At 42.8% G+C, this 23,094-nt stretch overlaps 1 protein-coding gene across 1 annotated transcript in view; it reads right to left on the bottom strand.

Moving 5' to 3' along the window:
- The window catches only part of LOC145213102 (von Willebrand factor-like), a 94,838-nt gene that overhangs the window by 5,125 nt on the left and 66,619 nt on the right, over window positions 1–23,094 (bottom strand). Inside the window, exons 2-5 of the mRNA XM_080081340.1 lie at window positions 1,484–1,593; window positions 766–954; window positions 347–699; window positions 41–267 (exon numbers count right to left, since the gene is read on the bottom strand). Coding sequence (XP_079937466.1) covers window positions 41–267; window positions 347–699; window positions 766–954; window positions 1,484–1,593 — 879 coding nt within the window. The remainder of the gene's footprint in view (window positions 1–40; window positions 268–346; window positions 700–765; window positions 955–1,483; window positions 1,594–23,094) is intronic.

Raw genomic sequence — 23,094 nt, 5'->3', positions numbered from 1 at the left:
GATTAACCAAAGAAGACGCGCATAAGTTGCATATACTTACAGTCACATGAATATTTTTTACAGCAACCATTTGCAGTGTTGGTTAAAACTGATTGAGCGCCGCTTCTGCAAACTCGTGGAGTTGGGTCTTCGCATATGTTTTGCGAACATGTAACTACATTGTCAGCTGTGCATGTACAGATCGAACAGGAATTGACAGGATTGTTGAAACTGTCCCCAATGCTTCGTTTTTGCCCGTCTTCACTGATACATCCCATCTGTTGACAACTAATTACCAAAATATTGTCAAATAATATCGAACTTAACTTTGCAACGTTCCAACATTAGTGCAAACTAAACAACTTACCTATATTGTGGGCAACACTCGGATGCGTCAACGCACACTTTTCTCTCATTAGGGCCACAGAAAGTCGGTGGACATTGTTCAGGTTGACATACACATTTATATACAGGGCAACAAACATTTAAACCCGAAGTTACTGCTGCGTAATATTGCGGACAATCCGGAACAGAAGTATCGCAAAGCTTTTGGTCGCATACACATTCATATACATCACAGCACCCTCCGATTTTTTTAACCAGTTCATAGCCTGTTTGACACGGTGGAACGTTAGTCTCTGGGCAATCAACATGAGAACACTTTTCACCAGCTTCAGTACAAATACAGGTATTACATTCCATTGACCACACATCTCCAACCTAACATCAGTAAAACGTCGGTTTTTGTTGGTCGCGATGCAATAAAAATCAAATTTGTGCACTAACTTGTTTTTCTCCATTTCCACATGTAGTGTTAGAAGAAGTACATATCGGGCAACAAGATTCTTTGGCCAACTTGGCAACAAACCCTGGAGAACAACTGATTTCGTCACATATTTGTGGGGTACATTTTGCGGAACCAGCAATACATATGCAGTTGGTACAACCATCGTCTTCCTTCCAAATTGAGCCGGTCTACAACAAAACAAAGAACCAGCACATGACAAACAAACGAATGGCCTATAGAACAAATTAAGCAGTCCAGTGATCAAAATTCACTGTAAACTTTTATGGCTTATGTTTTTTAATCAACGACGTTTATTTGCAAAGCTTCAAAAAATTGAACTGACTAAGATTTTGTCCACCGCACATTTTCTCAAATTTATCAAACAACATAATAACGTCCTAGCGCATTACACGAGGAACAGGATCGTGTAAACAACAACTATATCACAAACAACATTGGTAACAAATAATTGAAACGTTAGAACACACACACATTGCATAAACGGAACTAAAATTTCGGCACCTGATATATAGAGTCAAGTCGAGTGCAGGGACAATCTTGAGGGGCAACACATGCATAGCCATCCCAAAGCAAATTCAATGGACATGAAGAAAGCTGATCAAAGGAATTTACACCAGGACAGGTTTCAGTAGATAATTTGCTCGGCGATGATGAATCTGAATGTATATGTTTCGGGTCAAGTGGTCTAATTGATACTTGTCCACCATAGTCTTCAGAATGATATCGACCAGAGGGTTTCAATGAACCTTTATGGAAGATGTCGACAACTTGAGATGGCCTGTTTGGCTCAGCATCGATCACTCCATCTGCGTAGACAGGACCGAACGGTTTGATGGGGATCACGTCAACATCATCGAACAATGCAGGTTGTGATGGTTGCAATTTGCCTTCTTCAAAGATTTCAATCAATGGTGCTTGCAATTTGCCTTCTTCAAAGATTTCAATCAATGGTGCTTGCTTTTTGGGTATAACCTCGCTGTAATCTTCAACTAAGTGCGGTCCGAACTTTTGGACTGGTTGTCCACCAACGACTGTGGGATAATATTGTCCAGAGGGTTTCATTAGCACTTCATCCACAAATTGTACACCTTGAGCTGGTTTGTTTGGCAAAACATCAATCACTCCATCTCCATAAACAGGTTGGAATGGTTTGTTAGGTACGACGCCAACTTCATCGAAGAATGCAGGTTGTGATGGTTGCAATTTGCCTTCTTCAAAGATTTCAATCAATGGTGCTTGTTGTTTGGGCATATACTCGCTGTAGTCTTCAACTAAGTGCGGTCCGAACTTTTGGATTGGTTGTCCACCAACGGCTGTGGGATAATATTGTCCAGAGGGTTTCATTGGCACTTCATCCACAAATTGTACACCTTGAGCTTGTTTGTTTGGCAAAACATCAATTACTCCATCTCCATAAACAGGTTGGAATGGTTTGTTAGGTATGACGCCAACTTCATCGAAGAATGCGGGTTGTGATGGTTGCAATTTGCCTTCTTCAAAGATTTCAATCAATGGTGCTTGTTGTTTGGGCATATACTCGCTGTAGTCTTCAACTAAGTGCGGTCCGAACTTTTGGACTGGTTGTCCACCAACGACTGTGGGATAATATTGTCCAGAGGGTTTCATTGGCACTTCATCCACAAATTGTACACCTTGAGCTGGTTTGTTTGGCAAAACATCAATTACTCCATCTCCATAAACAGGTTGGAATGGTTTGTTAGGTACCACGCCAACTTCATCGTAGAATGCAGGTTGTGATGGTTGCAATTTGCCTTCTTCAAAGATTTCAATCAATGGTGTTTGTTGTTTGGGCATATACTCGCTGTAGTCTTCAACTAAGTGCGGTCCGAACTTTTGGACTGGTTGTCCACCAACGACTGTGGGATAATATTGTCCAGAGGGTTTCATTGGCACTTCATCCACAAATTGTACACCTTGAGCTGGTTTGTTTGGCAAAACATCCATTACTCCACCTCCATAAACAGGTTGGAATGGTTTGTTAGGTACCACGCCAACATCATCGAAGAATGTAGGTTGTGATGGTTGCAATTTGCCTTCTTCAAAGATTTCAATCAATGGTGCTTGTTGTTTGGGCATAACCTCGCTGTAGTCTTCAACAAAGTGCGGTCCGAACTTTTGGACTGGTTGTCCACCAACGGCTGTGGGATAATATTGTCCAGAGGGTTTCATTGGCACTTCATCCACAAATTGTACACCTTGAGCTGGTTTGTTTGGCAAAACATCAAACAATCCTTCTCCATAAACAGGTTGGAATGGTTTGTTAGGTACCACGCCAACTTCATCGAAGAATGCAGGTTGTGATGGTTGCAATTTGCCTTCTTCAAAGATTTCAATCAATGGTGCTTGTTGTTTGGGCATAACCTCGCTGTAGTCTTCAACAAAGTGCGGTCCGAACTTTTGGACTGGTTGTCCACCAACGACTGTGGGATAATATTGTCCAGAGGGTTTCATTGGCACTTCATCCACAAATTGTACACCTTGAGCTGGTTTGTTTGGCAAAACATCAATCAATCCATCTCCATAAACAGGTTGGAATGGTTTGTTAGGTACCACGCCAATTTCATCGAAGAATGTAGGTTGTGATGGTTGCAATTTGCCTTCTTCAAAGATTTCAATCAATGGTGCTTGTTGTTTGGGCATAACCTCGCTGTAGTCTTCAACAAAGTGCGGTCCGAACTTTTGGACTGGTTGTCCACCAACGGCTGTGGGATAATATTGTCCGGAGGGTTTCATTGGCACTTCATCCACAAATTGTACACCTTGAGCTGGTTTGTTTGGCAAAACATCAAACAATCCATCTCCATAAACAGGTTGGAATGGTTTGTTAGGTACCACGCCAACATCATCGAAGAATGCAGGTTGTGATGGTTGCAATTTGCCTTCTTCAAAGATTTCAATCAATGGTGCTTGTTGTTTGGGCATAACCTCGCTGTAGTCTTCAACTAAGTGCGGTCCGAACTTTTGGACTGGTTGTCCACCAACGGCTGTGGGATAATATTGTCCAGAGGGTTTCATTGGCACTTCATCCACATATTGTACACCTTGAGCTGGTTTGTTTGGCAAAACATCAATTACTCCATCTCCATAAACAGGTTGGAATGGTTTGTTAGGTACCACGCCAACTTCATCGAAGAATGCAGGTTGTGATGGTTGCAATTTGCCTTCTTCAAAGATTTCAATCAATGGTGCTTGTTGTTTGGGCATAACCTCGCTGTAGTCTTCAACAAAGTGCGGTCCGAACTTTTGGACTGGTTGTCCACCAACGACTGTGGGATAATATTGTCCAGAGGGTTTCATTGGCACTTCATCCACAAATTGTACACCTTGAGCTGGTTTGTTTGGCAAAACATCAATCAATCCATCTCCATAAACAGGTTGGAATGGTTTGTTAGGTACCACGCCAACTTCATCGAAGAATGTAGGTTGTGATGGTTGCAATTTGCCTTCTTCAAAGATTTCAATCAATGGTGCTTGTTGTTTGGGCATAACCTCGCTGTAGTCTTCAACAAAGTGCGGTCCGAACTTTTGGACTGGTTGTCCACCAACGGCTGTGGGATAATATTGTCCAGAGGGTTTCATTGGCACTTCATCCACAAATTGTACACCTTGAGCTGGTTTGTTTGGCAAAACATCAAACAATCCATCTCCATAAACAGGTTGGAATGGTTTGTTAGGTACCACGCCAACTTCATCGAAGAATGCAGGTTGTGATGGTTGCAATTTGCCTTCTTCAAAGATTTCAATCAATGGTGCTTGTTGTTTGGGCATAACCTCGCTGTAGTCTTCAACTAAGTGCGGTCCGAACTTTTGGACTGGTTGTCCACCAACGGCTGTGGGATAATATTGTCCAGAGGGTTTCATTGGCACTTCATCCACATATTGTACACCTTGAGCTGGTTTGTTTGGCAAAACATCAATTACTCCATCTCCATAAACAGGTTGGAATGGTTTGTTAGGTACGACGCCAACTTCATCGAAGAATGCAGGTTGTGATGGTTGCAATTTGCCTTCTTCAAAGATTTCAATCAATGGTGCTTGTTGTTTGGGCATATACTCGCTGTAGTCTTCAACTAAGTGCGGTCCGAACTTTTGGACTGGTTGTCCACCAACGGCTGTGGGATAATATTGTCCAGAGGGTTTCATTGGCACTTCATCCACAAATTGTACACCTTGAGCTGGTTTGTTTGGCAAAACATCCATTACTCCACCTCCATAAACAGGTTGGAATGGTTTGTTAGGTACGACTCCAACTTCATCGAAGAATGCAGGTTGTAATGGTTGCAATTTGCCTTCTTCAAAGATTTCAATCAATGGTGCTTGTTGTTTGGGCATAACCTCGCTGTAGTCTTCAACAAAGTGCGGTCCGAACTTTTGGACTGGTTGTCCACCAACGGCTGTGGGATAATATTGTCCAGAGGGTTTCATTGGCACTTCATCCACAAATTGTACACCTTGAGCTGGTTTGTTTGGCAAAACATCAAACAATCCATCTCCATAAACAGGTTGGAATGGTTTGTTAGGTACCACGCCAACTTCATCGAAGAATGTAGGTTGTGATGGTTGCAATTTGCCTTCTTCAAAGATTTCAATCAATGGTGCTTGTTGTTTGGGCATAACCTCGCTGTAGTCTTCAACTAAGTGCGGTCCGAACTTTTGGACTGGTTGTCCACCAACGGCTGTGGGATAATATTGTCCAGAGGGTTTCATTGGCACTTCATCCACATATTGTACACCTTGAGCTGGTTTGTTTGGCAAAACATCAATTACTCCATCTCCATAAACAGGTTGGAATGGTTTGTTAGGTACGACTCCAACTTCATCGAAGAATGCAGGTTGTGATGGTTGCAATTTGCCTTCTTCAAAGATTTCAATCAATGGTGCTTGTTGTTTGGGCATAACCTCGCTGTAGTCTTCAACAAAGTGCGGTCCGAACTTTTGGACTGGTTGTCCACCAACGGCTGTGGGATAATATTGTCCAGAGGGTTTCATTGGCACTTCATCCACAAATTGTACACCTTGAGCTGGTTTGTTTGGCAAAACATCAAACAATCCATCTCCATAAACAGGTTGGAATGGTTTGTTAGGTACCACGCCAACTTCATCGAAGAATGCAGGTTGTGATGGTTGCAATTTGCCTTCTTCAAAGATTTCAATCAATGGTGTTTGTTGTTTGGGCATATACTCGCTGTAGTCTTCAACTAAGTGCGGTCCGAACTTTTGGACTGGTTGTCCACCAACGACTGTGGGGTAATATTGTCCAGAGGGTTTCATTGGCACTTCATCCACAAATTGTACACCTTGAGCTGGTTTGTTTGGCAAAACATCAATTACTCCATCTCCATAAACAGGTTGGAATGGTTTGTTAGGTATGACGCCAACTTCATCGAAGAATGCAGGTTGTGATGGTTGCAATTTGCCTTCTTCAAAGATTTCAATCAATGGTGCTTGTTGTTTGGGCATATACTCGCTGTAGTCTTCAACTAAGTGCGGTCCGAACTTTTGGACTGGTTGTCCACCAACGGCTGTGGGATAATATTGTCCAGAGGGTTTCATTGGCACTTCATCCACATATTGTACACCTTGAGCTGGTTTGTTTGGCAAAACATCAATTACTCCATCTCCATAAACAGGTTGGAATGGTTTGTTAGGTACCACGCCAACTTCATCGAAGAATGCAGGTTGTGATGGTTGCAATTTGCCTTCTTCAAAGATTTCAATCAATGGTGCTTGTTGTTTGGGCATATACTCGCTGTAGTCTTCAACTAAGTGCGGTCCGAACTTTTGGACTGGTTGTCCACCAACGGCTGTGGGATAATATTGTCCAGAGGGTTTCATTGGCACTTCATCCACAAATTGTACACCTTGAGCTGGTTTGTTTGGCAAAACATCAATTACTCCATCTCCATAAACAGGTTGGAATGGTTTGTTAGGTACCACGCCAACTTCATCGTAGAATGCAGGTTGTGATGGTTGCAATTTGCCTTCGTCAAAGATTTCAATCAATGGTGCTTGTTGTTTGGGCATATACTCGCTGTAGTCTTCAACTAAGTGCGGTCCGAACTTTTGGACTGGTTGTCCACCAACGGCTGTGGGATAATATTGTCCAGAGGGTTTCATTGGCACTTCATCCACAAATTGTACACCTTGAGCTGGTTTGTTTGGCAAAACATCAATCACTCCATCTCCATAAACAGGTTGGAATGGTTTGTTTGTGTGTACCACGCCAACTTCATCGAAGAATGCAGGTTGTGATGGTTGCAATTTGCCTTCTTCAAAGATTTCAATCAATGGTGCTTGTTGTTTGGGCATATACTCGCTGTAGTCTTCAACTAAGTGCGGTCCGAACTTTTGGACTGGTTGTCCACCAACGACTGTGGGATAATATTGTCCAGAGGGTTTCATTGGCACTTCATCCACAAATTGTACACCTTGAGCTGGTTTGTTTGGCAAAACATCAATCAATCCATCTCCATAAACAGGTTGGAATGGTTTGTTAGGTACCACGCCAACTTCATCGAAGAATGTAGGTTGTGATGGTTGCAATTTGCCTTCTTCAAAGATTTCAATCAATGGTGCTTGTTGTTTGGGCATAACCTCGCTGTAGTCTTCAACAAAGTGCGGTCCGAACTTTTGGACTGGTTGTCCACCAACGGCTGTGGGATAATATTGTCCAGAGGGTTTCATTGGCACTTCATCCACAAATTGTACACCTTGAGCTGGTTTGTTTGGCAAAACATCAAACACTCCATCTCCATAAACAGGTTGGAATGGTTTGTTAGGTACCACGCCAACTTCATCGAAGAATGCAGGTTGTGATGGTTGCAATTTGCCTTCTTCAAAGATTTCAATCAATGGTGCTTGTTGTTTGGGCATAACCTCGCTGTAGTCTTCAACTAAGTGCGGTCCGAACTTTTGGACTGGTTGTCCACCAACGGCTGTGGGATAATATTGTCCAGAGGGTTTCATTGGCACTTCATCCACAAATTGTACACCTTGAGCTGGTTTGTTTGGCAAAACATCAATTACTCCATCTCCATAAACAGGTTGGAATGGTTTGTTAGGTACGACGCCAACTTCATCGAAGAATGCAGGTTGTGATGGTTGCAATTTGCCTTCTTCAAAGATTTCAATCAATGGTGCTTGTTGTTTGGGCATATACTCGCTGTAGTCTTCAACTAAGTGCGGTCCGAACTTTTGGACTGGTTGTCCACCAACGGCTGTGGGGTAATATTGTCCAGAGGGTTTCATTGGCACTTCATCCACAAATTGTACACCTTGAGCTGGTTTGTTTGGCAAAACATCAATTACTCCATCTCCATAAACAGGTTGGAATGGTTTGTTAGGTACGACGCCAACTTCATCGAAGAATGCAGGTTGTGATGGTTGCAATTTGCCTTCTTCAAAGATTTCAATCAATGGTGCTTGTTTTTCGGGCATAACCTGGCTGTAGTCTTCAACTAAGTGCGGTCCGAACTTTTGGACTGGTTGTCCACCAACGACTGTGGGATAATATTGTCCAGAGGGTTTCATTGGCACTTCATCCACAAATTGTACACCTTGAGCTGGTTTGTTTGGCAAAACATCAATCAATCCATCTCCATAAACAGGTTGGAATGGTTTGTTAGGTACCACGCCAACTTCATCGAAGAATGTAGGTTGTGATGGTTGCAATTTGCCTTCTTCAAAGATTTCAATCAATGGTGCTTGTTGTTTGGGCATATACTCGCTGTAGTCTTCAACTAAGTGCGGTCCGAACTTTTGGACTGGTTGTCCACCAACGGCTGTGGGATAATATTGTCCAGAGGGTTTCATTGGCACTTCATCCACAAATTGTACACCTTGAGCTGGTTTGTTTGGCAAAACATCAATCACTCCATCTCCATAAACAGGTTGGAATGGTTTGTTTGTGTGTACCACGCCAACTTCATCGAAGAATGCAGGTTGTGATGGTTGCAATTTGCCTTCTTCAAAGATTTCAATCAATGGTGCTTGTTGTTTGGGCATATACTCGCTGTAGTCTTCAACTATGTGCGGTCCGAACTTTTGGACTGGTTGTCCACCAACGACTGTGGGATAATATTGTCCAGAGGGTTTCATTGGCACTTCATCCACAAATTGTACACCTTGAGCTGGTTTGTTTGGCAAAACATCAATCAATCCATCTCCATAAACAGGTTGGAATGGTTTGTTAGGTACCACGCCAACTTCATCGAAGAATGTAGGTTGTGATGGTTGCAATTTGCCTTCTTCAAAGATTTCAATCAATGGTGCTTGTTGTTTGGGCATATACTCGCTGTAGTCTTCAACTAAGTGCGGTCCGAACTTTTGGACTGGTTGTCCACCAACGGCTGTGGGATAATATTGTCCAGAGGGTTTCATTGGCACTTCATCCACAAATTGTACACCTTGAGCTGGTTTGTTTGGCAAAACATCAATTACTCCATCTCCATAAACAGGTTGGAATGGTTTGTTAGGTATGACGCCAACTTCATCGAAGAATGCAGGTTGTGATGGTTGCAATTTGCCTTCTTCAAAGATTTCAATCAATGGTGCTTGTTGTTTGGGCATAACCTCGCTGTAGTCTTCAACTAAGTGCGGTCCGAACTTTTGGACTGGTTGTCCACCAACGGCTGTGGGATAATATTGTCCAGAGGGTTTCATTGGCACTTCATCCACATATTGTACACCTTGAGCTTGTTTGTTTGGCAAAACATCAATCACTCCATCTCCATAAACAGGTTGGAATGGTTTGTTAGGTACGACGCCAACTTCATCGAAGAATGCAGGTTGTGATGGTTGCAATTTGCCTTCTTCAAAGATTTCAATCAATGGTGCTTGTTGTTTGGGCATATACTCGCTGTAGTCTTCAACTAAGTGCGGTCCGAACTTTTGGACTGGTTGTCCACCAACGACTGTGGGATAATATTGTCCAGAGGGTTTCATTGGCACTTCATCCACAAATTGTACACCTTGAGCTGGTTTGTTTGGCAAAACATCAATCAATCCATCTCCATAAACAGGTTGGAATGGTTTGTTAGGTACCACGCCAACTTCATCGAAGAATGTAGGTTGTGATGGTTGCAATTTGCCTTCTTCAAAGATTTCAATCAATGGTGCTTGTTGTTTGGGCATAACCTCGCTGTAGTCTTCAACAAAGTGCGGTCCGAACTTTTGGACTGGTTGTCCACCAACGGCTGTGGGATAATATTGTCCAGAGGGTGTCATTGGCACTTCATCCACAAATTGTACACCTTGAGCTGGTTTGTTTGGCAAAACATCAAACACTCCATCTCCATAAACAGGTTGGAATGGTTTGTTAGGTACGACGCCAACTTCATCGAAGAATGCAGGTTGTGATGGTTGCAATTTGCCTTCTTCAAAGATTTCAATCAATGGTGCTTGTTGTTTGGGCATATACTCGCTGTAGTCTTCAACTAAGTGCGGTCCGAACTTTTGGACTGGTTGTCCACCAACGGCTGTGGGATAATATTGTACAGAGGGTTTCATTGGCACTTCATCCACAAATTGTACACCTTGAGCTGGTTTGTTTGGCAAAACATCAATTACTCCATCTCCATAAACAGGTTGGAATGGTTTGTTAGGTATGACGCCAACTTCATCGAAGAATGCAGGTTGTGATGGTTGCAATTTGCCTTCTTCAAAGATTTCAATCAATGGTGCTTGTTGTTTGGGCATAACCTCGCTGTAGTCTTCAACAAAGTGCGGTCCGAACTTTTGGACTGGTTGTCCACCAACGGCTGTGGGATAATATTGTCCAGAGGGTTTCATTGGCACTTCATCCACAAATTGTACACCTTTAGCTGGTTTATTTGGCAAAGCATCAATTACTCCATCTCCATAAACAGGTTGGAATGGTTTGTTAGGTACCACGCCAACTTCATCGAAGAATGTAGGTTGTGATGGTTGCAATTTGCCTTCTTCAAAGATTTCAATCAATGGTGCTTGTTGTTTGGGCATATACTCGCTGTAGTCTTCAACTAAGTGCGGTCCGAACTTTTGGACTGGTTGTCCACCAACGGCTGTGGGATAATATTGTCCAGAGGGTTTCATTGGCACTTCATCCACAAATTGTACACCTTGAGCTGGTTTGTTTGGCAAAACATCAATCAATCCATCTCCATAAACAGGTTGGAATGGTTTGTTAGGTACCACGCCAACTTCATCGAAGAATGTAGGTTGTGATGGTTGCAATTTGCCTTCTTCAAAGATTTCAATCAATGGTGCTTGTTGTTTGGGCATAACCTCGCTGTAGTCTTCAACTAAGTGCGGTCCGAACTTTTGGACTGGTTGTCCACCAACGGCTGTGGGATAATATTGTCCAGAGGGTTTCATTGGCACTTCATCCACAAATTGTACACCTTGAGCTGGTTTGTTTGGCAAAACATCAATCAATCCATCTCCATAAACAGGTTGGAATGGTTTGTTAGGTACCACGCCAACATCATCGAAGAATGTAGGTTGTGATGGTTGCAATTTGCCTTCTTCAAAGATTTCAATCAATGGTGCTTGTTGTTTGGGCATATACTCGCTGTAGTCTTCAACTATGTGCGGTCCGAACTTTTGGACTGGTTGTCCACCAACGACTGTGGGATAATATTGTCCAGAGGGTTTCATTGGCACTTCATCCACAAATTGTACACCTTGAGCTGGTTTGTTTGGCAAAACATCAATCAATTCATCTCCATAAACAGGTTGGAATGGTTTGTTAGGTACCACGCCAACTTCATCGAAGAATGTAGGTTGTGATGGTTGCAATTTGCCTTCTTCAAAGATTTCAATCAATGGTGCTTGTTGTTTGGGCATAACCTCGCTGTAGTCTTCAACAAAGTGCGGTCCGAACTTTTGGACTGGTTGTCCACCAACGGCTGTGGGATAATATTGTCCAGAGGGTTTCATTGGCACTTCATCCACAAATTGTACACCTTGAGCTGGTTTGTTTGGCAAAACATCAATTACTCCATCTCCATAAACAGGTTGGAATGGTTTGTTAGGTACGACGCCAACTTCATCGAAGAATGTAGGTTGTGATGGTTGCAATTTGCCTTCTTCAAAGATTTCAATCAATGGTGCTTGTTGTTTGGGCATAACCTCGCTGTAGTCTTCAACTAAGTGCGGTCCGAACTTTTGGACTGGTTGTCCACCAACGGCTGTGGGATAATATTGTCCAGAGGGTTTCATTGGCACTTCATCCACAAATTGTACACCTTGAGCTGGTTTATTTGACAAAACATCAATTACTCCATCTCCATAAACAGGTTGGAATGGTTTGTTAGGTACCACGCCAACTTCATCGAAGAATGTAGGTTGTGATGGTTGCAATTTGCCTTCTTCAAAGATTTCAATCAATGGTGCTTGTTGTTTGGGCATATACTCGCTGTAGTCTTCAACAAAGTGCGGTCCGAACTTTTGGACTGGTTGTCCACCAACGGCTGTGGGATAATATTGTCCAGAGGGTTTCATTGGCACTTCATCCACAAATTGTACACCTTGAGCTGGTTTGTTTGGCAAAACATCAATTACTCCATCTCCATAAACAGGTTGGAATGGTTTGTTAGGTACGACGCCAACTTCATCGAAGAATGTAGGTTGTGATGGTTGCAATTTGCCTTCTTCAAAGATTTCAATCAATGGTGCTTGTTGTTTGGGCATAACCTCGCTGTAGTCTTCAACTAAGTGCGGTCCGAACTTTTGGACTGGTTGTCCACCAACGGCTGTGGGATAATATTGTCCAGAGGGTTTCATTGGCACTTCATCCACAAATTGTACACCTTGAGCTGGTTTATTTGGCAAAACATCAATTACTCCATCTCCATAAACAGGTTGGAATGGTTTGTTAGGTACCACGCCAACTTCATCGAAGAATGTAGGTTGTGATGGTTGCAATTTGCCTTCTTCAAAGATTTCAATCAATGGTGCTTGTTGTTTGGGCATATACTCGCTGTAGTCTTCAACAAAGTGCGGTCCGAACTTTTGGACTGGTTGTCCACCAACGGCTGTGGGATAATATTGTCCAGAGGGTTTCATTGGCACTTCATCCACAAATTGTACACCTTTAGCTGGTTTATTTGGCAAAACATCAATTAATCCATCTCCATAAACAGGTTGGAATGGTTTGTTAGGTACGACGCCAACTTCATCGAAGAATGTAGGTGGTGATGGTTGCAATTTGCCTTCTTCAAAGATTTCAATCAATGGTGCTTGTTGTTTGGGCATATACTCGCTGTAGTCTTCAACTAAGTGCGGTCCGAACTTTTGGACTGGTTGTCCACCAACGACTGTGGGATAATATTGTCCAGAGGGTTTCATTGGCACTTCATCCACAAATTGTACACCTTGAGCTGGTTTGTTTGGCAAAACATCAATCAATCCATCTCCATAAACAGGTTGGAATGGTTTGTTAGGTACCACGCCAACTTTATCGAAGAATGTAGGTTGTGATGGTTGCAATTTGCCTTCTTCAAAGATTTCAATCAATGGTGCTTGTTGTTTGGGCATAACCTCGCTGTAGTCTTCAACAAAGTGCGGTCCGAACTTTTGGACTGGTTGTCCACCAACGGCTGTGGGATAATATTGTCCAGAGGGTTTCATTGGCACTTCATCCACAAATTGTACACCTTGAGCTGGTTTGTTTGGCAAAACATCCATTACTCCACCTCCATAAACAGGTTGGAATGGTTTGTTAGGTACCACGCCAACTTCATCGTAGAATGCAGGTTGTGATGGTTGCAATTTGCCTTCTTCAAAGATTTCAATCAATGGTGCTTGTTTTTCGGGCATAACCTCGCTGTAGTCTTCAACAAAGTGCGGTCCGAACTTTTGGACTGGTTGTCCACCAACGGCTGTGGGATAATATTGTCCAGAGGGTTTCATTGGCACTTCATCCACATATTGTACACCTTGAGCTGGTTTGTTTGGCAAAACATCAATCAATCCATCTCCATAAACAGGTTGGAATGGTTTGTTAGGTACCACGCCAACTTCATCGAAGAATGTAGGTTGTGATGGTTGCAATTTGCCTTCTTCAAAGATTTCAATCAATGGTGCTTGTTGTTTGGGCATAACCTCGCTGTAGTCTTCAACAAAGTGCGGTCCGAACTTTTGGACTGGTTGTCCACCAACGGCTGTGGGATAATATTGTCCAGAGGGTTTCATTGGCACTTCATCCACAAATTGTACACCTTGAGCTGGTTTGTTTGGCAAAACATCAATTACTCCACCTCCATAAACAGGTTGGAATGGTTTGTTAGGTACGACGCCAACTTCATCGAAGAATGTAGGTTGTGATGGTTGCAATTTGCCTTCTTCAAAGATTTCAATCAATGGTGCTTGTTGTTTGGGCATAACCTCGCTGTAGTCTTCAACTAAGTGCGGTCCGAACTTTTGGACTGGTTGTCCACCAACGGCTGTGGGATAATATTGTCCAGAGGGTTTCATTGGCACTTCATCCACAAATTGTACACCTTGAGCTGGTTTATTTGGCAAAACATCAATTACTCCATCTCCATAAACAGGTTGGAATGGTTTGTTAGGTACGACGCCAACTTCATCGAAGAATGTAGGTTGTGATGGTTGCAATTTGCCTTCTTCAAAGATTTCAATCAATGGTGCTTGTTGTTTGGGCATAACCTCGCTGTAGTCTTCAACAAAGTGCGGTCCGAACTTTTGGACTGGTTGTCCACCAACGGCTGTGGGATAATATTGTCCAGAGGGTTTCATTGGCACTTCATCCACAAATTGTACACCTTGAGCTGGTTTGTTTGGCAAAACATCAATCAATCCATCTCCATAAACAGGTTGGAATGGTTTGTTAGGTACGACGCCAACTTCATCGAAGAATGTAGGTTGTGATGGTTGCAATTTGCCTTCTTCAAAGATTTCAATCAATGGTGCTTGTTGTTTGGGCATAACCTCGCTGTAGTCTTCAACTAAGTGCGGTCCGAACTTTTGGACTGGTTGTCCACCAACGGCTGTGGGATAATATTGTCCAGAGGGTTTCATTGGCACTTCATCCACAAATTGTACACCTTGAGCTGGTTTATTTGGCAAAACATCAATTACTCCATCTCCATAAACAGGTTGGAATGGTTTGTTAGGTACGACGCCAACTTCATCGAAGAATGTAGGTTGTGATGGTTGCAATTTGCCTTCTTCAAAGATTTCAATCAATGGTGCTTGTTGTTTGGGCATATACTCGCTGTAGTCTTCAACAAAGTGCGGTCCGAACTTTTGGACTGGTTGTCCACCAACGGCTGTGGGATAATATTGTCCAGAGGGTTTCATTGGCACTTCATCCACAAATTGTACACCTTGAGCTGGTTTGTTTGGCAAAACATCAATTACTCCATCTCCATAAACAGGTTGGAATGGTTTGTTAGGTACGACGCCAACTTCATCGAAGAATGCAGGTTGTGATGGTTGCAATTTGCCTTCTTCAAAGATTTCAATCAATGGTGCTTGTTGTTTGGGCATATACTCGCTGTAGTCTTCAACTAAGTGCGGTCCGAACTTTTGGACTGGTTGTCCACCAACGGCTGTGGGATAATATTGTCCAGAGGGTTTCATTGGCACTTCATCCACAAATTGTACACCTTGAGCTGGTTTGTTTGGCAAAACATCAATTACTCCATCTCCATAAACAGGTTGGAATGGTTTGTTAGGTACGACGCCAACTTCATCGAAGAATGTAGGTTGTGATGGTTGCAATTTGCCTTCTTCAAAGATTTCAATCAATGGTGCTTGTTGTTTGGGCATATACTCGCTGTAGTCTTCAACTAAGTGCGGTCCGAACTTTTGGACTGGTTGTCCACCAACGACTGTGGGATAATATTGTCCAGAGGGTTTCATTGGCACTTCATCCACAAATTGTACACCTTTAGCTGGTTTATTTGGCAAAACATCAATTACTCCATCTCCATAAACAGGTTGGAATGGTTTGTTAGGTACGACGCCAACTTCATCGAAGAATGTAGGTTGTGATGGTTGCAATTTGCCTTCTTCAAAGATTTCAATCAATGGTGCTTGTTGTTTGGGCATATACTCGCTGTAGTCTTCAACTAAGTGCGGTCCGAACTTTTGGACTGGTTGTCCACCAACGGCTGTGGGATAATATTGTCCAGAGGGTTTCATTGGCACTTCATCCACAAATTGTACACCTTGAGCTGGTTTGTTTGGCAAAACATCAATCAATCCATCTCCATAAACAGGTTGGAATGGTTTGTTAGGTACCACGCCAACTTTATCGAAGAATGTAGGTTGTGATGGTTGCAATTTGCCTTCTTCAAAGATTTCAATCAATGGTGCTTGTTGTTTGGGCATAACCTCGCTGTAGTCTTCAACAAAGTGCGGTCCGAACTTTTGGACTGGTTGTCCACCAACGGCTGTGGGATAATATTGTCCAGAGGGTTTCATTGGCACTTCATCCACAAATTGTACACCTTGAGCTGGTTTGTTTGGCAAAACATCAATCAATCCATCTCCATAAACAGGTTGGAATGGTTTGTTAGGTACCACGCCAACTTCATCGTAGAATGCAGGTTGTGATGGTTGCAATTTGCCTTCTTCAAAGATTTCAATCAATGGTGCTTGTTTTTCGGGCATAACCTCGCTGTAGTCTTCAACAAAGTGCGGTCCGAACTTTTGGACTGGTTGTCCACCAACGGCTGTGGGATAATATTGTCCAGAGGGTTTCATTGGCACTTCATCCACATATTGTACACCTTGAGCTGGTTTGTTTGGCAAAACATCAATCAATCCATCTCCATAAACAGGTTGGAATGGTTTGTTAGGTACCACGCCAACTTCATCGAAGAATGTAGGTTGTGATGGTTGCAATTTGCCTTCTTCAAAGATTTCAATCAATGGTGCTTGTTGTTTGGGCATATACACGCTGTAGTCTTCAACTAAGTGCGGTCCGAACTTTTGGACTGGTTGTCCACCAACGACTGTGGGATAATATTGTCCAGAGGGTTTCATTGGCACTTCATCCACAAATTGTACACCTTGAGCTGGTTTGTTTGGCAAAACATCAATCAATCCATCTCCATAAACAGGTTGGAATGGTTTGTTAGGTACCACGCCAACTTCATCGAAGAATGTAGGTTGTGATGGTTGCAATTTGCCTTCTTCAAAGATTTCAATCAATGGTGCTTGTTGTTTGGGCATATACTCGCTGTAGTCTTCAACTATGTGCGGTCCGAACTTTTGGACTGGTTGTCCACCAACGACTGTGGGATAATATTGTCCAGAGGGTTTCATTGGCACTTCATCCACAAATTGTACACCTTGAGCTGGTTTGTTTGGCAAAACATCAATTACTCCATCTCCATAAACAGGTTGGAATGGTTTGTTAGGTACCACGCCAACTTCATCGAAGAATGTAGGTTGTGATGGTTGCAATTTGCCTTCTTCAAAGATTTCAATCAATGGTGCTTGTTGTTTGGGCATAACCTCGCTGTAGTCTTCAACTAAGTGCGGTCCGAACTTTTGGACTGGTTGTCCACCAACGGCTGTGGGATAATATTGTCCAGAGGGTTTCATTGGCACTTCATCCACAAATTGTACACCTTGAGCTGGTTTATTTGGCAAAACATCAATTACTCCATCTCCATAAACAGGTTGGAATGGTTTGTTAGGTACGACGCCAACTTCATCGAAGAATGTAGGTTGTGATGGTTGCAATTTGCCTTCTTCAAAGATTTCAATCAATGGTGCTTGTTGTTTGGGCATATACTCGCTGTAGTCTTCAACAAAGTGCGGTCCGAACTTTTGGACTGGTTGTCCACCAACGGCTGTGGGATAATATTGTCCAGAGGGTTTCATTGGCACTTCATCCACAAATTGTACACCTTGAGCTGGTTTGTTTGGCAAAACATCAATCAATCCATCTCCATAAACAGGTTGGAATGGTTTGTTAGGTACCACGCCAACTTCATCGAAGAATGTAGGTTGTGATGGTTGCAATTTGCCTTCTTCAAAGATTTCAATCAATGGTGCTTGTTGTTTGGGCATAACCTCGCTGTAGTCTTCAACAAAGTGCGGTCCGAACTTTTGGACTGGTTGTCCACCAACGGCTGTGGGATAATATTGTCCAGAGGGTTTCATTGGCACTTCATCCACATATTGTACACCTTGAGCTGGTTTGTTTGGCAAAACATCAATCAATCCATCTCCATAAACAGGTTGGAATGGTTTGTTAGGTACCACGCCAACTTCATCGAAGAATGTAGGTTGTGATGGTTGCAATTTGCCTTCTTCAAAGATTTCAATCAATGGTGCTTGTTGTTTGGGCATATACTCGCTGTAGTCTTCAACTAAGTGCGGTCCGAACTTTTGGACTGGTTGTCCACCAACGACTGTGGGATAATATTGTCCAGAGGGTTTCATTGGCACTTCATCCACAAATTGTACACCTTTAGCTGGTTTGTTTGGCAAAACATCAATCAATCCATCTCCATAAACAGGTTGGAATGGTTTGTTAGGTACCACGCCAACTTCATCGAAGAATGTAGGTTGTGATGGTTGCAATTTGCCTTCTTCAAAGATTTCAATCAATGGTGCTTGTTGTTTGGGCATATACTCGCTGTAGTCTTCAACTATGTGCGGTCCGAACTTTTGGACTGGTTGTCCACCAACGACTGTGGGATAATATTGTCCAGAGGGTTTCATTGGCACTTCATCCACAAATTGTACACCTTGAGCTGGTTTGTTTGGCAAAACATCAATTACTCCATCTCCATAAACAGGTTGGAATGGTTTGTTAGGTACGACGCCAACTTCATCGAAGAATGTAGGTTGTGATGGTTGCAATTTGCCTTCTTCAAAGATTTCAATCAATGGTGCTTGTTGTTTGGGCATAACCTCGCTGTAGTCTTCAACTAAGTGCGGTCCGAACTTTTGGACTGGTTGTCCACCAACGGCTGTGGGATAATATTGTCCAGAGGGTTTCATTGGCACTTCATCCACAAATTGTACACCTTGAGCTGGTTTATTTGGCAAAACATCAATTACTCCATCTCCATAAACAGGTTGGAATGGTTTGTTAGGTACGACGCCAACTTCATCGAAGAATGTAGGTTGTGATGGTTGCAATTTGCCTTCTTCAAAGATTTCAATCAATGGTGCTTGTTGTTTGGGCATATACTCGCTGTAGTCTTCAACAAAGTGCGGTCCGAACTTTTGGACTGGTTGTCCACCAACGGCTGTGGGATAATATTGTCCAGAGGGTTTCATTGGCACTTCATCCACAAATTGTACACCTTGAGCTGGTTTGTTTGGCAAAACATCAATCAATCCATCTCCATAAACAGGTTGGAATGGTTTGTTAGGTACCACGCCAACTTCATCGAAGAATGTAGGTTGTGATGGTTGCAATTTGCCTTCTTCAAAGATTTCAATCAATGGTGCTTGTTGTTTGGGCATAACCTCGCTGTAGTCTTCAACAAAGTGCGGTCCGAACTTTTGGACTGGTTGTCCACCAACGGCTGTGGGATAATATTGTCCAGAGGGTTTCATTGGCACTTCATCCACAAATTGTACACCTTGAGCTGGTTTGTTTGGCAAAACATCAATCAATCCATCTCCATAAACAGGTTGGAATGGTTTGTTAGGTACGACGCCAACTTCATCGAAGAATGCAGGTTGTGATGGTTGCAATTTGCCTTCTTCAAAGATTTCAATCAATGGTGCTTGTTGTTTGGGCATATACTCGCTGTAGTCTTCAACTAAGTGCGGTCCGAACTTTTGGACTGGTTGTCCACCAACGACTGTGGGATAATATTGTCCAGAGGGTTTCATTGGCACTTCATCCACATATTGTACACCTTTAGCTGGTTTATTTGGCAAAACATCAATTACTCCATCTCCATAAACAGGTTGGAATGGTTTGTTAGGTACGACGCCAACTTCATCGAAGAATGTAGGTTGTGATGGTTGCAATTTGCCTTCTTCAAAGATTTCAATCAATGGTGCTTGTTGTTTGGGCATATACTCGCTGTAGTCTTCAACTAAGTGCGGTCCGAACTTTCGGACTGGTTGTCCACCAACGGCTGTGGGATAATATTGTCCAGAGGGTTTCATTGGCACTTCATCCACAAATTGTACACCTTGAGCTGGTTTGTTTGGCAAAACATCAATTACTCCATCTCCATAAACAGGTTGGAATGGTTTGTTAGGTACCACGCCAACTTTATCGAAGAATGTAGGTTGTGATGGTTGCAATTTGCCTTCTTCAAAGATTTCAATCAATGGTGCTTGTTGTTTGGGCATAACCTCGCTGTAGTCTTCAACAAAGTGCGGTCCGAACTTTTGGACTGGTTGTCCACCAACGGCTGTGGGATAATATTGTCCAGAGGGTTTCATTGGCACTTCATCCACAAATTGTACACCTTGAGCTGGTTTGTTTGGCAAAACATCCATTACTCCACCTCCATAAACAGGTTGGAATGGTTTGTTAGGTACCACGCCAACTTCATCGTAGAATGCAGGTTGTGATGGTTGCAATTTGCCTTCTTCAAAGATTTCAATCAATGGTGCTTGTTTTTCGGGCATAACCTCGCTGTAGTCTTCAACAAAGTGCGGTCCGAACTTTTGGACTGGTTGTCCACCAACGGCTGTGGGATAATATTGTCCAGAGGGTTTCATTGGCACTTCATCCACATATTGTACACCTTGAGCTGGTTTGTTTGGCAAAACATCAATCAATCCATCTCCATAAACAGGTTGGAATGGTTTGTTAGGTACCACGCCAACTTCATCGAAGAATGTAGGTTGTGATGGTTGCAATTTGCCTTCTTCAAAGATTTCAATCAATGGTGCTTGTTGTTTGGGCATATACTCGCTGTAGTCTTCAACTAAGTGCGGTCCGAACTTTTGGACTGGTTGTCCACCAACGACTGTGGGATAATATTGTCCAGAGGGTTTCATTGGCACTTCATCCACAAATTGTACACCTTGAGCTGGTTTGTTTGGCAAAACATCAATCAATCCATCTCCATAAACAGGTTGGAATGGTTTGTTAGGTACCACGCCAACTTCATCGAAGAATGTAGGTTGTGATGGTTGCAATTTGCCTTCTTCAAAGATTTCAATCAATGGTGCTTGTTGTTTGGGCATATACTCGCTGTAGTCTTCAACTATGTGCGGTCCGAACTTTTGGACTGGTTGTCCACCAACGACTGTGGGATAATATTGTCCAGAGGGTTTCATTGGCACTTCATCCACAAATTGTACACCTTGAGCTGGTTTGTTTGGCAAAACATCAATCAATCCATCTCCATAAACAGGTTGGAATGGTTTGTTAGGTACCACGCCAACTTCATCGAAGAATGTAGGTTGTGATGGTTGCAATTTGCCTTCTTCAAAGATTTCAATCAATGGTGCTTGTTGTTTGGGCATAACCTCGCTGTAGTCTTCAACAAAGTGCGGTCCGAACTTTTGGACTGGTTGTCCACCAACGGCTGTGGGATAATATTGTCCAGAGGGTTTCATTGGCACTTCATCCACAAATTGTACACCTTTAGCTGGTTTATTTGGCAAAACATCAATTACTCCATCTCCATAAACAGGTTGGAATGGTTTGTTAGGTACGACGCCAACTTCATCGAAGAATGCAGGTTGTGATGGTTGCAATTTGCCTTCTTCAAAGATTTCAATCAATGGTGCTTGTTGTTTGGGCATATACTCGCTGTAGTCTTCAACTAAGTGCGGTCCGAACTTTTGGACTGGTTGTCCACCAACGGCTGTGGGATAATATTGTCCAGAGGGTTTCATTGGCACTTCATCCACAAATTGTACACCTTGAGCTGGTTTGTTTGGCAAAACATCAATTACTCCATCTCCATAAACAGGTTGGAATGGTTTGTTAGGTACCACGCCAACTTCATCGAAGAATGTAGGTTGTGATGGTTGCAATTTGCCTTCTTCAAAGATTTCAATCAATGGTGCTTGTTGTTTGGGCATATACTCGCTGTAGTCTTCAACTAAGTGCGGTCCGAACTTTTGGACTGGTTGTCCACCAACGGCTGTGGGATAATATTGTCCAGAGGGTTTCATTGGCACTTCATCCACAAATTGTACACCTTTAGCTGGTTTATTTGGCAAAACATCAATTACTCCATCTCCATAAACAGGTTGGAATGGTTTGTTAGGTACGACGCCAACTTCATCGAAGAATGTAGGTTGTGATGGTTGCAATTTGCCTTCTTCAAAGATTTCAATCAATGGTGCTTGTTGTTTGGGCATATACTCGCTGTAGTCTTCAACTAAGTGCGGTCCGAACTTTTGGACTGGTTGTCCACCAACGGCTGTGGGATAATATTGTCCAGAGGGTTTCATTGGCACTTCATCCACAAATTGTACACCTTGAGCTGGTTTGTTTGGCAAAACATCAATCAATCCATCTCCATAAACAGGTTGGAATGGTTTGTTAGGTACCACGCCAACTTCATCGAAGAATGTAGGTTGTGATGGTTGCAATTTGCCTTCTTCAAAGATTTCAATCAATGGTGCTTGTTGTTTGGGCATAACCTCGCTGTAGTCTTCAACAAAGTGCGGTCCGAACTTTTGGACTGGTTGTCCACCAACGGCTGTGGGATAATATTGTCCAGAGGGTTTCATTGGCACTTCATCCTCAAATTGTACACCTTGAGCTGGTTTGTTTGGCAAAACATCCATTACTCCACCTCCATAAACAGGTTGGAATGGTTTGTTAGGTACCACGCCAACTTCATCGTAGAATGCAGGTTGTGATGGTTGCAATTTGCCTTCTTCAAAGATTTCAATCAATGGTGCTTGTTTTTCGGGCATAACCTCGCTGTAGTCTTCAACAAAGTGCGGTCCGAACTTTTGGACTGGTTGTCCACCAACGGCTGTGGGATAATATTGTCCAGAGGGTTTCATTGGCACTTCATCCACATATTGTACACCTTGAGCTGGTTTGTTTGGCAAAACATCAATCAATCCATCTCCATAAACAGGTTGGAATGGTTTGTTAGGTACCACGCCAACTTCATCGAAGAATGTAGGTTGTGATGGTTGCAATTTGCCTTCTTCAAAGATTTCAATCAATGGTGCTTGTTGTTTGGGCATATACTCGCTGTAGTCTTCAACTAAGTGCGGTCCGAACTTTTGGACTGGTTGTCCACCAACGGCTGTGGGATAATATTGTCCAGAGGGTTTCATTGGCACTTCATCCACAAATTGTACACCTTGAGCTGGTTTGTTTGGCAAAACATCAATCAATCCATCTCCATAAACAGGTTGGAATGGTT

The sequence above is a fragment of the Phallusia mammillata genome, chromosome 2 (assembly GCF_965637545.1).
Source record: "Phallusia mammillata chromosome 2, kaPhaMamm4.hap1.1, whole genome shotgun sequence".
Classification (NCBI taxonomy): domain Eukaryota; kingdom Metazoa; phylum Chordata; class Ascidiacea; order Phlebobranchia; family Ascidiidae; genus Phallusia; species Phallusia mammillata.
This window is presented reverse-complemented; position numbering and strand designations above follow the sequence as displayed.